The 15378-nt window shown below is 36.2% G+C and overlaps 2 protein-coding genes and 2 pseudogenes across 2 annotated transcripts; 3 read left to right on the top strand and 1 right to left on the bottom strand.

Moving 5' to 3' along the window:
• Positions 1-239: 239 nt before the first annotated feature.
• Positions 240-3279, top strand: LOC106381412 (endochitinase CH25-like). The gene is made up of 3 exons (XM_048749293.1): positions 240-719; positions 1187-1341; positions 2142-3279. Exons 1-3 carry the CDS (start codon positions 266-268, stop codon positions 2547-2549), a joined length of 1017 nt encoding a protein of 338 aa, XP_048605250.1. The 5' UTR covers positions 240-265; the 3' UTR covers positions 2550-3279.
• Positions 3159-4239, top strand: LOC106351594 (annotated as a pseudogene).
• LOC106351583 (dr1-associated corepressor) lies at positions 4188-6312 on the bottom strand. Its single transcript, XM_013791368.3, has 6 exons — positions 6048-6312; positions 5682-5754; positions 5517-5610; positions 5075-5209; positions 4931-4988; positions 4188-4829 (listed from the first exon to the last, which is right to left on the bottom strand). Exons 1-6 carry the CDS (start codon positions 6078-6080, stop codon positions 4353-4355), a joined length of 870 nt encoding a protein of 289 aa, XP_013646822.2. The 5' UTR covers positions 6081-6312; the 3' UTR covers positions 4188-4352.
• A 224-nt stretch (positions 6313-6536) lies between these two features.
• Positions 6537-9297, top strand: LOC125582527 (annotated as a pseudogene).
• The last annotated feature ends 6081 nt before the right edge of the window (positions 9298-15378 follow it).

Here is a 15378-nt window from a genome sequence, read left to right on the forward strand (position 1 = left end):
GTATAATTTCGTCTTGAGTTATTATAAAATTAAATGGGAGTCTTTCGTCCAATGCGCTACCTTATACTAATTCATCTCGAGATCACAATTTCTTCTTTTTATGTGTGACAAATTTGATCGTGAACCCACGATACTCCACAGACCACGGTCACATATCTTATAACTGTGGATTAAATTTAACATTCATTGATTGTATATTGCATAGTATAGTAGTATAAATACCCCCCTACTTGCCTCAGTAAGAAACCATCAAACTCAGAGCAAAATGAAGACTTTACTACTTCTCTTACTCAACTTCTTGTTTCTTTTATCATTTTCTTCAGCCGAGCAATGTGGTCGACAAGCGGGAGGTGCTCTCTGCCCCAACAATCTATGCTGCAGCGAGTACGGATGGTGCGGTTCCACCGAAGCTTACTCTGCGCTGCCTGGCTGCCAAAGCCAGTGCACTCCCAGTGGTCCTCCTCCTCCCCCTCCACCTCCTCCTGGTCCTCCTCCTCCTGATCCCACCGGCGGTCTTACTGATATCATAACAAGATCTCAGTTCGATGACATGCTTAAACATAGGAACGATGCCGCTTGTCCCGCTAGAGGTTTCTACACTTATGATGCCTTTATCACCGCCGCTAAATATTTCCCTTGCTTCTGCAACAATGGAGACACTGCCGCAAGGAAGAAAGAGCTCTCTGCCTTCTTTGGTCAGACTTCCCACGAAACCACCGGTAAGCCCTGATGATGTTTCATCTTTTTCCAAAAATAATAAGTTTTATGTTGGTATGGTGTGTTATTCCTCAAGTCCTACAAACGGAATGAATGTCTGAAATTTTCATAATCTTCAAAAGAAAACAATTTAAATATTTAGTACAAAAATATAACAGATTTTATTTTATTATTTTCAAAACAATATTTTCCCAAACACCAAAGCAAACACAATTATTTATATTATATACTATAAGCTACCATTTGCCAATAAATACTATAAACTTCACGTAAATAAAAAAAAACATTTTAAATTTTCAACGCGTTATATCCCAAACTATTCTTAACACGTCAATCATCGTTATCTGTTTTAACAAATAAAGAGTTTTGAGTATTTTTGTACTAAATATTTAAATTGTGAGTAAATAAATAATGTGTTAGACTAAGTTGTGAGTCATATATTAATGAAATGGATGTTTGGATGTTGAAGGTGGGTGGCCAACAGCACCAGACGGACCATATGCATGGGGATACTGTTTCAAGGAAGAGGTGAGTCCTTCTTCAGACTACTGTCAACCGAGCGGACAGTGGCCATGCGTACCAGGCAAACGTTACTACGGAAGAGGACCTATGCAGCTGTCCAGGGCCTTCTTAAACTCAATAGTGACCCTGTTCAGAAAAAAAAAACAAGACCCCTTATAATAATCTAAATACTTTATGTTTTTTTTTAACAAAATATTGTTATAAGATATAATAAATACACATAATCTAATATATAAGTAGAAGAAAAATCTTTTAGTTTTATGACTAAAAACTTACGAAAAACACCTTTTTGAGACTATGAATTTTTCAACTTCTTTTTCTTTTGAGTTTTTTTTGTATCCATAATTAGGAGTTATAATCTATATAAAAACTAATAAAGCAAAAAATCTGGATAGTCGTTAGAAAAAAAGCCATAGACTCTTGATTTGATTAAACAAGTAGTTGGGGACTCTTCATTTTTCTTCTCGACAAAAGCTTAGACTAGTCTTTTTTGTTTGTGTTTACTATTTTTTGTAAAAATTATTGAAAAAATAAATATTTCTTTCCTTATTTATAATCACTAATTAATCATATTTTCCTAAACATGATCAATTTAGAATTTTAACTTTCTAAAATTACATTGAATATTAAAACAAACACCGACAGCTATTTTGTACTTTCCAAAATATATAATTGATATAAATGTTAATTACTTCCTGAATTATTGCATTGTGTTGGTTATGTAAACAAAATCAAATTTGTAATACATATTTATTAGTTAGTGAATAAAAAATAAACTTAAATATAGTTATCTGATTTTTAAATTTATAACTGTTACTATAACAAAAAAAATTATGGGCCCTCTATAATTTTGGACCCTGTTCGACCGCTCCACTTGCACGTGCTAAAAGACGGTCCTGCAGCTGTCATGGAACTACAACTACGGACAGTGTGGAGCAGCCATTGGAGAAGACTTACTCAACAACCCTGACCTTGTCTCCAACGACCCAGTGATCTCTTTCAAAGCCGCGATTTGGTTCTGGATGACTCCTCAGTCTCCAAAACCGTCGTGCCATGCCGTGATCAACGGCCAGTGGCAGCCTTCACCCGCAGACATTGCGGCCGGGAGAGTACCGGGGTACGGTGTGACAACGAATATCATTAACGGTGGATTAGAGTGTGGACATGGCCCAGACACAAGAGTCTATGATAGGATTGGGTTTTATCAGAGGTACTGTGGCATCTTTGGTGTGAATACTGGAGATAACCTTGACTGTTACAACCAAAGGTCCTTTGCTTCTTTTAAATCCTTCCTCGACGCTGCTATGTAATAGCAGCAGCCAGGTAACCTTGATTGTTACAATCAAAGGTCCTTTGCTTCTGTTAACTCCTTCGACGCTGCTATTGCAGCCAGCAGCTTTGTATCTGAAAACAATAAGGGAATAACCAACTAAATAAAACGGAGTTATATTTGCGATGTTTGCTATACTATATGAAAGTTGGATTGGGCTTTAAAATGGGCCTCAATAGACAAATCAGGATAGATTTTTATGGTCGGTTTCAAGTGCCGACAGGTTTCGCATAACGTGTCGCTATCTCCAAACATCGTTTTCGAGTGAAACTGAAACCTTAGCGTAGTGTATATAGTATAAGGTTTGGATACAGTTACCGGTTAGACCGAATTAAACCGGTCCAAAACTCTAATAGCCACCTCTTTCTTATGCATTACAAGACCAAATTCAAAATCGAAGCATACTTGAACATTAATTATAGAAATTATGCTAATATTTTCACAGAAATTATAAATCTGAACAAAAATTAAAACTGTACCAACTAAACCAAACCGTATCGCAAACCGTAATTTTGACATTTCGACGACTGAAAAAAACCGAAAATATCTAAAAAGAAACTCAAAGATCACCGAACCAAATAAAAAAAAGATGCAAAGCCGTTTCTTCTTCTTCATCATTGTTATCTCTCTCTCATCCATCTTCGTTTCCTCTCTGATCGCTACTTCCTGCAACAACGACATGGCCATGCTCGGCGGCGTTCGCGATGTACCTTCCAACGAGAACAGTGTCGAGGTCGAGAGCCTCGCTCGTTTCGCTGTCGATGAGCACAACAAGAAAGAGGTTTGTTCCCCCCCTCTCTCTCTATCTCTCTTTGATCGGTCTCAGATTCGTGTTTCTGCTTTGATCTAGTCTAGTGCCGATTGATTAGAGATTTTTAGGAATTGATTTTTTCTGGAGGATGATGTGTAGTGATCTGATTAATTGAGTTTACGTTTACAATTTTGTAGAATGCACTGCTCGAGTTCGCGAGAGTGGTGAAGGCGAAAGATGCACCACCTGACTTCTTGAGATCATCGAGGCTGGGAAGAAGAAGCTTTACGAGGCTAAAGTGTGGGTGAAGCCTTGGTTGAACTTCAAGGAGTTGCAGGAGTTCAAGCCTTCTACTACCATCACTCCCTCAGATCTTGGCTGCAAGAAAGGTATGAACTTTGAGTAAAAGGAGGTACCTTTTGTGTATAAGGAAGAGTTTTGATCATGAAAATTCAGGTGAGGGTGCATCTGGATGGAGGGAAGTTCCAGGAGATGATCCGGAAGTGCAGCACGTTGCTGATCATGCTGTTAAGAGTATACAGCAGAGGTCTAACTCCTTGTTTCCTTATGAATTACAAGAGGTTGTTCATGCCAACGCTGAGGTATCTTTCTTTACTCGTGTTCAACCTTGTTTAATACTGTCTGCCATTGATATCACTATGGTTTCAGGTCACTGGGGAGGCTGCAAAGTACAACATGGTTCTGAAGTTGAAGAGAGGAGAGAAGGAGGAGAAGTTCAAGGTGGAGGTTCACAAGAACCATGAGGGTGTTCTCCATCTCAACCACATGGAGCAGCACCATGACTAGTCCTTTATGTAATAATATTGGCTGTTTGCTTACTCTGTAAGATATTTTAACTTCTGATGCTACTATGAAACCCTTAAATAACATACCAGAAGAAATAAATTAAGTTACAGTCTTTGATTCATACAATAAAAGGAAACAGGAAGAAGTGATAACAGGAGAAGCATTTTTCTAGACAAACTGCTAAATGCTGCTACTCTATTTATGTCCTACTTGTGCGCTTTGTCCTTAGCCTTCTTCGTCATAATCTTCCTCCTCTTCGTCTATCCTCTTACCCAAACTTGCTAACTGTGTTGGATCTATTTTGCCTAACTCCATAGGCCAGCCTGGGTATTCATCTGAGGTCGTGGCTGTGTCTGCAGCTGCGACTGGTGCCGGTTTGGTCTCGTTTAGGTCGAGAGATTCGGCGTTGAGATCAAAGTCGATGCCTTCTTTGGGACTTTGGAGTTGTTGCTTGGCGTCTTCGTTTGATGCTGCAATGCCGCCATCGGCATCCTTCTTCTCGTTCTCTTGGGGTGATGACACTGACACATGCATCTGGGAACTGTCTTGAGGAGGTGGCTGTTCGGCCATGGCGGTCTCGAGTTCCATCTCGCGGTTCAGATTCTCTCTTTCGGCTGCTTTGGCAGCTCGTCCACCGCGGCCTCTTCCTCGGCCTCTCCCTCTACTACCCCTGCCACTCGGCTTAGCATTCCCCACCTCTTGCTGCATTAACAAACACAATGCCAACAACAGTGTTCAATGGATGTTAGTACTTCACATGAATAGACACTAAATGAAGTTAAGTAAGAAGAAGATGAGCTCACTGTTTTGCTTTTCTTATTTTCCTCGTCGCTGTCATTAACTTCGTCACTGATCGGCTTCCTGATTTAAATAAACCATTTCGATTCAGCTTGCTACTGGCTTATATCAATTAAATAACCAGAGTATACAGAGCCAGGAGGTCCAACCTTCTCTTGGAGATGGTCCGATCATCCATGGCAACATCACCATGTCCCTGCCCTTGCGCTTGGCCATAGTCAGGAACCTTGCTCACAACTTCCCTCAGAAAATCAAACACGTTATATCTTTCCACACAATGCTTTCTGTAAACAACAAAACAGCTTTTAAAAAACGTGGAGGCAGTAGTATCACCAAACACCGTATGAAGAAAAAGAGCAAAATGTACTTTATGACACAAATTTGTGGTATAAAGTTCTGTAACATCAACAACATCCTCTCGGTGTTGGACGTTCAGAATAGGACCTATGAGTTGAAAGCTCTTCCGCTTAACAACATCATCTTAACTCTCTAACCAGATTAAAATGCAATCAAGCAAACCCATTCATACTCTTCACTCAGCGACAATATGAAGAAGCAAAAACAAAGGTAAAGCAATAATCAGTTGCTTACAGGTGCAGTGAGCTCACGGTCTTGGCTCCTCTCTCGAGTGTAATCTCATATGTACGATCGCAGAGGTCTTGCAAGAACAACTCCAAAGATTTTGCTGCAATAACAGAACATGAAATTAAGCAAAAAACGTATCCTTAAAACTGAAGTGAAAAAAAAAAGACTCACAGACTAAGACAGGAACTGCCAAAGCAATCTTGCCAACATCCTCATCAGCTTGCATAATCTTTTTAATACGAGCCTTGAAAATTAAAAAAAAAAACGAAAGTTCATCAATCATTATATACAAACGTAATACATTAACAAAAAAACGAAAAGTTCAGTTTTTTGAATAATCCCAATGTTAACCAGTGACAATAGTCCTCTTTATAAACACTATATCCACCAATAGCTGAAAGTCTCCCCCAATTGATTGCTAGGTCAACCAGAAATGACATTTACTTAATCTAAACTTGGTCTTAGAAGAAACTCGATCCGAGAGATTGGAGTTTCGAATCCTGACATAATCATATGGAGACGAGACAAAAAACTTACAGCTGGGAAGCGAGTATCGAGCTTCTTCCTCATGTTTTTTTTTTCGTTTAAATCCCAAATCCAGAAACCGCACGAAAGAGAAGACGCCAAAACCGATGGGGGGAATCTTTACTGAGATCGGAAAGTAGTTCGTTCGTCTATGGGGACACTGCCAGATCCGGCGACGGCGGTTTCCTTTGTTACTATCTCTCTCCTCCTCGAGATTAAATTTAAATTTATAAAACTAAATGTTTGGTTGGGTCAAAAGAAAAAATGGTGGTAAGAATTAAAGTAATGTTTTGTTATTAATATACGGCGGATCACAGAGTATTTGTTAGATTGACTAATCGGATTGTGGAAAAGATCTAACCATACACGTGGTCAGGTCTTATTGGATTATAAAACTTCCTCGTCACTGGATTATTATTCTACATTTTTTTAAAGTATAAATGGATAATTGCTTAGTTAATCTTTGTTGAGATATATCCCTGACCAGAAATATATATACTCCTCTATTAATATTATGATGTTCTACATTTTTGTCAGGATTATCGATAACTTTTTAAATTCAGAAATCTCATCAAATTATTTTTGGGTAGAATAAATACTGAAATCCTATTATATATTAATTGAGAAGTCAATTAACTGATTTTTGCTTATGTATCATTCATAAGTGAAGTTTATAATTAATTTTCTTAATTTGATTGGTTGTTGGTATTTGAATTTTCATTTATTTAATTAAAATTTTTAAAAAGAAACTAATCCTAAAACTACATAATCTAATCTATATTACCATACAAACAAATGAATATTTTTAAAGATAAAAGAATTAACATAATTTGTTTATAGAAACAATTAAATATCATATAAATACATATGATAAGATAGAAATAATTATATAAACAATTTTAACATATTTATATTAATAGTGGATACAATAAATTATAGATTATAGAAAACTAATTAACCTACTAACAATATTTTGTTATACTATATATATATATATATATTTTTCTAAAATGTATCCAATGAATACAAAGCAGTCAAATATACAATTTAAAAACATTCAGTCATTTTTCAGTGACAAATGTTGATTGTATAGTATACTTTCAGAAATGATTAAATTATTTGTATATTTAAAAATAAAATTATATAGTAATTCTTTTAAAATAATATAATAAATGAAAATATTTAATATAATATACTAATATGAGATTAGAGTTAATATACTCTATTAATATAATTCTTTTAGCCTTGATTATAATAAAATTATATAATATAAATTAAAAATGAGAACAATATATTAATACAAGACTAGAGTTAAGACTCTATTGATATAATTTTGATTATAATAAAATTGACATGCTTATTTTATAATAGGAAAAAAAAAAGATACATATATAAAACATTAGTGAAGAATAATAAAACTCGTTTGTTGTATTCTTTGTTATTTTATACTTTTACGTACTTAATTTTTTATATGTTTACCAAAATACATGTGTTTTACGTATTACTATAACTGTTAATTAATTATTTGTAACTATTTTATTTCTAAATAAAATAAAGTAATAGACAAAATAATACGAAAATAGAAAGTGTTATAAAATAATTTTTTGTGCATTAATCTTTGGTTTTTTTAATTAATCAAAAATTATGTCATAAAAGACTTTTTGGAAACTTATAATAAAATTTATAGAATTAACAATATATCTCAATAATCTTCTTAGATTATGATTATTATAAAATTCTAAGATTATACAATACCAAAACTTTTGATTTTCATACTATTTAAAATAAAAAGGTTACTTTTAATAGTTATGATTATTATTCAAAATTATAAAATTATAAACATAATATATAATTTTCATAAAAAAATTAAACTCCCGAAATCATGGACAACCACCCAGTTTTAATTTAAATCAGTAATTGACTACATGCATTTCAAAATTAACTGATATCCATTACACAGATCAACGCCCATAACTTGCTCTCGAGTACTACACTAAAGACCATCAAATAGATATATTGCAAAATTAAATATCCAGCGACGGTAACAATAAGAAAATACAAGTGTTCAATTGGCAGAACCAGAAACTTTCTATATCGAAGTGATAATTTTTTTTCGTGAGATCAAATCTTATTTTTAGAAAAGATCAATTTAATTTTTCTTAAACAAAAATAAAGATATTTTAGAAAATAGTGGAGTCAGCTCACCCCACTCCTACGACATTGCGTCCTCCTCTGCAAGTGTTGGAGTCTCACCACATACTTTGATCACTCGAGTGAGGAATTAAAGATAACCTAAACCAAATAGAAGAATATAGATTAATGTAGTGCGTATGTCAAACACGTGACCCTTGAAAAAGGAAATCACGTTCATTATAAACTATACAATATGAATAGGAAATAATTAAGTTAGCTTTGACGTCAAAAAAAAAAAAAAAAAAAAAAATAATAATTTCCTTTTATCATCATAAGACTTTAGCTATATATATATATATATATGCATGTATGCCATATGAGATTATGAGAACACTGAACACACCACAGAGATCAATTAATATGGCTCCAACGATAAAAAACCATCGCTGAATACAAGTCTCACCAATACTACTTCGTCGATTTCTTTGGAGACAATTTGTTCGTCACTCAAACCGAGACTCCCTCCGTCATCAGGCGATGGATCCGATACGTTGTCTACCGTCACCGTCGTTCTCGCTCTCGTACGTCACACTCTCGTCGTTGGAGTCGGCGTCCAGTGGACACCGCCATGGTATTTCTCAGCGCCGAAGGGTTATTACCGTCCAGGAGATATTCTCCAGTTATGCGTGGGAACTTTATGTCTCATCATCCAGCTCTCTTACTGTAAGCGTGTCCCGACAATCCTTCGAAGGTTCCTCACGAATCCCGAAACAACTTTCGTCGGTATAAGGAACAGTCAAGACGTGGAGAGTGTAACGGCCCGGTTCCTAACCCAAAAATTTCTTAAGGAGAGCCCGTTAAGACTGCAGCCCATTAGGGTAAATGACCTAGGGTTCCCTCTTTTTCCTATAAATGAAGCTGCTTTCTCTCACTTTTCTCTCATTTCTGAAACTTGAGCGAAACTCTGCAGAGATTTAGAGAGACTAAGAAACCTTAGCCGTCAAGCTTCTCTTTTTCCTTTTCTCTCTTCTTCTCTCGCGCCCCTCTCTCTCTCCCTCTCTTTTCTATTTCTGGTGGATCTCTTCCTCTCTCCTTGCCGCGAGCCCCCCCGAGAGCAAGCCGAGCCGCCAGTGGTGGTGGTGGTGGACGTCCAAGGGCTGGTGGGGTGATCGTCCGAGTGTGGTGATGGTGGTGGCTGTGTGGTGTTGTGGTGGTGACCAGATCTCGTCTCTCTCTCTTGATTACTTGTCCAGATCTGTTCAGATCTGCTCTCCCTTGTCTCTTGTTCCCAGATCCGGATCCAGATCTAGGCTAAGGTGGAGTGTCTCGAACCCAACCTTCTTTCATGATTCTGTATACTCCTATATGTTGGAGTTAGGTTTGATTAGACCCTGATTGGGAGTTAGGTTGATAGGACATGGTATTGCTAGGATGATAGATGAATGGATCATGATGCATAAGAACCCTCATACTGATAAATGAGACTTGATGAACTGAATTGAATTGTTGTGGTGATGATTGATTGGTAGTTGATTCTTGTATGTTTGGATGTGTTGTCCCATGTGTTGTTGTGATTGAAGTTAGGATGCTAGAGAGAAATAAATGCTAGGACGATAGATGAGTAATGATTATAAAAGTTATTGAAGTAGAACTTGAATGCGATGTGTATTGTGTGTGACACCGATAACGGGTGGCGTCTAGTGATTGAGTCCCAAGTACAAGTATGAATGAAAAAGGAAAGTAAATGAGATTGGGAAGGGATAAGTGAAAATGATAAGGAAGTGAAATGATAAGTAAAAGTATGAGAGAATGATGTTAAGGTTAAGCATGGGTGGGAAAGCATATAGAGAGTCTAAGGAAAGTATGTGGGGTAGTAGTCCACGCTAGGTATCCATAGGAGATGTGGCCAATCCACAAGAATATGGAAGCACCCATAGGAGATGTGGCCAATCCACAAGAATATGGGGTAGAAGCCTAGTTGGGGCTACCCACTGTTGAAAAGGACGAAAAGATGAAAAGGATGTGCATTGTAGGGTTTTTAGCTCATGGTCGGGTAACAGGGAGTTAAAGGTGTCATAGGATCGAGTCGGACTGGTAAGATGAGTCGGTTAAGTCTAGGGTTTGACGTGTGTGGCAATGAGTGAGATCATTGTATTGATTGATCACTAGGTTGTTAGAAATGAATGGAAGCGAATGTGGAAAATCATAGATGACGTTAGGAAATGATAAAAATGCATTAACTGATTGTAGTGGCTAGTCAGTCCTAGTTCCCGCATAGAGTAGTATAGAGTGTCATGCGGGCAGGCTGGTCTAGAACCACTTCACTGAGTAACTTGTTGCTCACCCCCTCCATTTCCATTTTTCCCTGTGCGCAGGACTGTAAGTAGAAGTATATGGATGTGGGTGTGACGGTATTTCAAAGAAGGTTATGCGCTCGTCTCTCGGGACCAGTAACGGGACACGTAGGGTTGTCTAAATGAGTAGACACGTGTCCATAACGCCCCTTCGGTAACCCCGGTCGAACGCCGGGGGATCGGGCTGTTACAATTGGTATCAGAGCGGGTTAAGATCCCTTAGTTCTGTCCTAAGGGATCAGCATTTCCGACGTTTTAAAAAAAAAAAAACTTGTTTTCATAAAAAGAAAAGAGTTTGTAAAAGTTTTGTTTCTTCTAACACTCCTGAAAATGATTTCAAAACCACCCACTACATCTATACGTTATTATGATTTTGATCAGATCCATTGTACTTGCAAAATTTCTTTTTGAGCTTAATTCATTCATTGGTTTTTAAAAGATCCCCGAGCAAAGTTGTTCTCGCCTTGTGTGCCTCCCTTGTATGATGTGTGATTGTGTGAGTTCCTTTTGTTATCGGATGTTAAGTTCGGAAGTCTAGGGCTTGGAATTCGGGGATGAATTCCGATTAACAGGGGAGAATTGTAACGGCCCGGTTCCTGGCCCAAAAATTTCTTAAGGAGAGCCCGTTAAGACTGCAGCCCATTAGGGTAAATGACATAGGGTTCCCTCTTTTTCCTATAAATGAAGCTGCCTCCTCTCACTTTTCTCTCATTTCTGAAACTTGAGCGAAGCTCTGCAGAGATTTAGAGAGACTAGGAAACCCTAGCCGTCAAGCTTCTCTTTTTCCTTTTCTCTCTTCTTCTCTCGCGCCTCTCTCTCTCTCCCTCTCTTTTCTATTTCCGTTGGATCTCTTCCTCTCTCATTGCCGCGAGCCCCCCCGAGAGCAAGCCGAGCCGCCAGTGGTGGTGGTGGTGGACGTCCAAGGGGTGTGGGGTGATCGTCCGAGTGTGGTGATGGTGGTGGCTGTGTGGTGTTGTGGTGGTGACCAGATCTCGTCTCTCTCTCTTGATTACTTGTCCAGATCTGTTCAGATCTCCTCTCCCTTGTCTCTTGTTCCCAGATCCGGATCCAGATCTAGGCTAAGGTGGAGTGTCTCGAACCCAACCTTCTTTCATGATTCTGTATACTCCTATATGTTGGAGTTAGGTTTGATTAGACCCTGATTGGGAGTTAGGTTGATAGGACATGGTATTGCTAGGATGATAGATGAATGGATCATGATGCATAAGAACCCTCATACTGATAAATGGGACTTGATGAACTGAATTGAATTGTTGTGGTGATGATTGATTGGTAGTTGATTCTTGTATGTTTGGATGTGTTGTCCCATGTGTTGTTGTGATTGAAGTTAGGATGTTAGAGAGAAATAAATGTTAGGACGATAGATGAGTAATGATTATAAAAGTTATTGAAGTAGAACTTGAATGCGATGTGTATTGTGTGTGACACCGATAACGGGTGGCGTCTAGTGATTGAGTCCCAAGTACAAGTATGAATGAAAAAGGAAAGTAAATGAGATTGGGAAGGGATAAGTGAAAATGATAAGGAAGTGAAAGGATAAGTAAAAGTATGAGAGAATGATGTTAAGGTTAAGCATGGATGGGAAAGCATATAGAGAGTCTAAGGAAAGTATGTGGGGTAGTAGTCCACGCTAGGTATCCATAGGAGATGTGGCCAATCCACAAGAATATGGAAGCACCCATAGGAGATGTGGCCAATCCACAAGAATATGGGGTAGAAGCCTAGTTGGGGCTACCCACTGTTGAAAAGGACGAAAAGATGAAAAGGATGTGCATTGTAGGGTTTTTAGCTCATGGTCGGGTAACGGGGAGTTAAAGGTGTCATAGGATCGAGTCGGACTGGTAAGATGAGTCGGTTAAGTCTAGGGTTTGACGTGTGTGGCAATGAGTGAGATCATTGTATTGATTGATCACTAGGTTGTTAGAAATGAATGGAAGCGAATGTGGAAAATCATAGATGACGTTAGGAAATGATAAAAATGCATTAACTGATTGTAGTGGCTAGTCAGTCCTAGTTCCCGCATAGAGTAGTATAGAGTGTCATGCGGGCATGCTGGTCTAGAACCACTTCACTGAGTAACTTGTTGCTCACCCCCTCCATTTCCATTTTTCCCTGTGCGCAGGACTGTAAGTAGAAGTATATGGATGTGGGTGTGACGGTACTTCAAAGAAGGTTATGCGCTCGTCTCTCGGGACCAGTAACGGGACACGTAGGGTAGTCTAAATGAGTAGACACGTGTCCATAACGCCCCTTCGCTAACCCCGGTCGGACGCCGGGGGATCGGGCTGTTACAATTGGTATCAGAGCGGGTTAAGATTTTTAGTGTTGTTTTAAAATTTATACTATATTCTAAATTTGTATTAATGTATGCTAAACTCTTTTTCATGGTAAATGAGCATCTTTCAATTGTTTTTATCAAATAATTTAATAAAACTTCATAATACTCCCTAAATCGAGAGAATAACCACTATAAAATTATTATTTTCTTGATAAACAGAAACGACAAAGGCTCCAAACCTCTTTGAACATCATCATATGTTAGTGCATGATGCAACTAGGCATTAAAACAATATTGTCATATTTTTTGAAATTTTCTCAAAATCTATGGGTTAACCCCCACAAAAATATTGAGTTTTTGGTAAATACTTTATATACTGAAGCCTATAATCTTTAGTGTTGTTTTAAAATTTCTACCATATTCTACATTTGTATTAATGTATGCTAAACTCTTTTTCATGGTAAATGAGCATCGTTCAATGGTTTTTATCAATTAATTTAGTAAAACTTCATAATACCTCCTAAATCGATGGAATAACCACTATTAAATTATTATTTTCTTGATAAACGGAGAGCACAAAGGCTCCAAACCTCTTTGAACATCATCATATGTTAGTGCAGGATGCAACAAGGCATTAAAACAATATTGTCATATTTTTTGAAATTTTATCAAAATCTATGGGTTAACCCCCCCCTACAAAAATATTGAGTTTTTGGTAAATACTTTATATACTGAAGCCTATAATCTTTATTGTTGTTTTAAAATTTCTACCATATTCTACATTTGTATTAATGTATGCTAAACTCTTTTTCATGGTAAATGAGCATCGTTTAATTGTTTTTATCAATTAATTTAGTAAAACTTCATAATACCCCCTAAATTGATGGAATAACCAATATAAAATTATTATTTTCTTGATAAACGGAGACGACAAAGGCTCCAAACCTCTTTGAACATCATCATATGTTAGTGTAGGTTGCAACTAGGCATTAAAACAATATTGTCATATTTTCTGAAATTTTATCAAAATCTATGGGTTAACCCCTACAAAAATATTGAGTTTTTGATAAATACTTTATATACTGAAGCCTATAATCTTTTATTGTTGTTTTAAAATTTATACCATATTCTACATTTGTATTAATGTATGCTAAACTCTTTTTCATGGGAAATGAGCATCTTTCAATTGTTTTTATCAAATAATTTAATAAAACTTCATAATACTCTCTAAATCGATGGAATAACCACTATAAAGTTATTATTTTCTTGATAAACGGAGACGACAAAGGCTTCAAACCTCTTTGAACATCATCATATGTTAGTGCATGATGCAACTAGGCATTAAAACAATATTTTCATATTTTTTGAAATTTTCTCAAAATCTGTGGGCTAACCCCTACAAAAATATTGAGTTTTTGGTAAATACTTTATATACTGAAGCCTATAATCTTTAGTGTTATTTTAAAATTTCTACCATATTCTACATTTGTATTAATGTATGCTAAACTCTTTTTCATGGTAAATGGCATCGTTCAATTGTTTTTATCAATTAATTTAGTAAAACTGCATAATACTCTCTAAATTGATGGAATAACCACTCTAAAGTTATTATTTTCTTGATAAACGGAGAGCACAAAGGCTCCAAACCTCTTTGAACATCATCATATATTAGTTCAGGATGCAACAAAACATTAAAACAATATTGTTATATATTTTTTAAAAGTTTCTCAAAATCTATGGGCTAACCCCTACAAAAATATTGAGTTTTTGGTAAATATCTTGTATACTGAAGCCTATAATCTTTAGTGTTGTTTTTAAATTTTTACCATATTCTACATTTGTATTAATGTATGCTTAACTCTTTTTCATGGTAAATGAGCATCGTTCAATGGTTTTTATCAATTAATTTAGTAAAACTTCATAATACCTCCTAAATCTATGCAATAACCACTATAAAATTATTATTTTCTTGATAAACAGAGACGACAAGGGCTCCAAACCTCTTTCAAAATCATTATATGTTAGTGCAGGATGCAACTAGGCATTAAAACAATATTGTCATATTTTTTGAAATTTTCTCAAAATCTATGGGCTAACCCCCTACAAAAATATTGAGTTTTTGGTAAATACTTTATATACTGAAGCCTATAATCTTTAGTGTTGTTTTAAAATTTATATCATATTCTACATTTGTATTAATGTATTCTAAACTTTTTTTCATGGTAAATGAGCATCGTTAAATTGTTTTTATCAATTAATTTAATAAAACTTCATAATACTCTCTAAATCGATGGAATAACCACTATAAAGTTATTATTTTCTTGATAAACGGAGACGACAAAGGCTCCAAACCTCTTTGAATATCATCATATGTTAGTACAGGATGCAACTAGGCCTTAAAACAATATTGTCATATTTTTTGAAATTTTATCAAAATCTATGGGCAAAATATTGAGTTTTTGGTAAATACTTTATATACTGAATCCTATAATCTTTAGTGTTGTTTTAAAATTTCTACCATATTCTACACTTGTATTATTGTATGCTAAACTCTTTT

This window comes from Brassica napus, chromosome A1 (assembly GCF_020379485.1).
Source record: "Brassica napus cultivar Da-Ae chromosome A1, Da-Ae, whole genome shotgun sequence".
Taxonomy (NCBI): Eukaryota; Viridiplantae; Streptophyta; class Magnoliopsida; order Brassicales; family Brassicaceae; genus Brassica; species Brassica napus.

Bases quoted from the DNA above. Each gene is read 5' to 3' on its own strand.
- LOC106381412 (XM_048749293.1), top strand. From the start codon at position 266: ATGAAGACTTTACTACTTCTCTTACTCAACTTCTTGTTTCTTTTATCA. The intron at 720-1,186 runs GTAAGCCCTGAT...TGGATGTTGAAG, and splicing joins GACTTCCCACGAAACCACCG to GTGGGTGGCCAACAGCACCA. The intron at 1,342-2,141 runs GCCTTCTTAAAC...ACGGTCCTGCAG, and splicing joins GACCTATGCAGCTGTCCAGG to CTGTCATGGAACTACAACTA.
- LOC106351583 (XM_013791368.3), bottom strand. From the start codon at position 6,080: ATGAGGAAGAAGCTCGATACTCGCTTCCCAGCT. The intron at 5,611-5,681 runs GTGAGTCTTTTT...CTGTTATTGCAG, and splicing joins GGCAGTTCCTGTCTTAGTCT to CAAAATCTTTGGAGTTGTTC. The intron at 5,210-5,516 runs GTAAGCAACTGA...TGTTGTTTACAG, and splicing joins ACCGTGAGCTCACTGCACCT to AAAGCATTGTGTGGAAAGAT.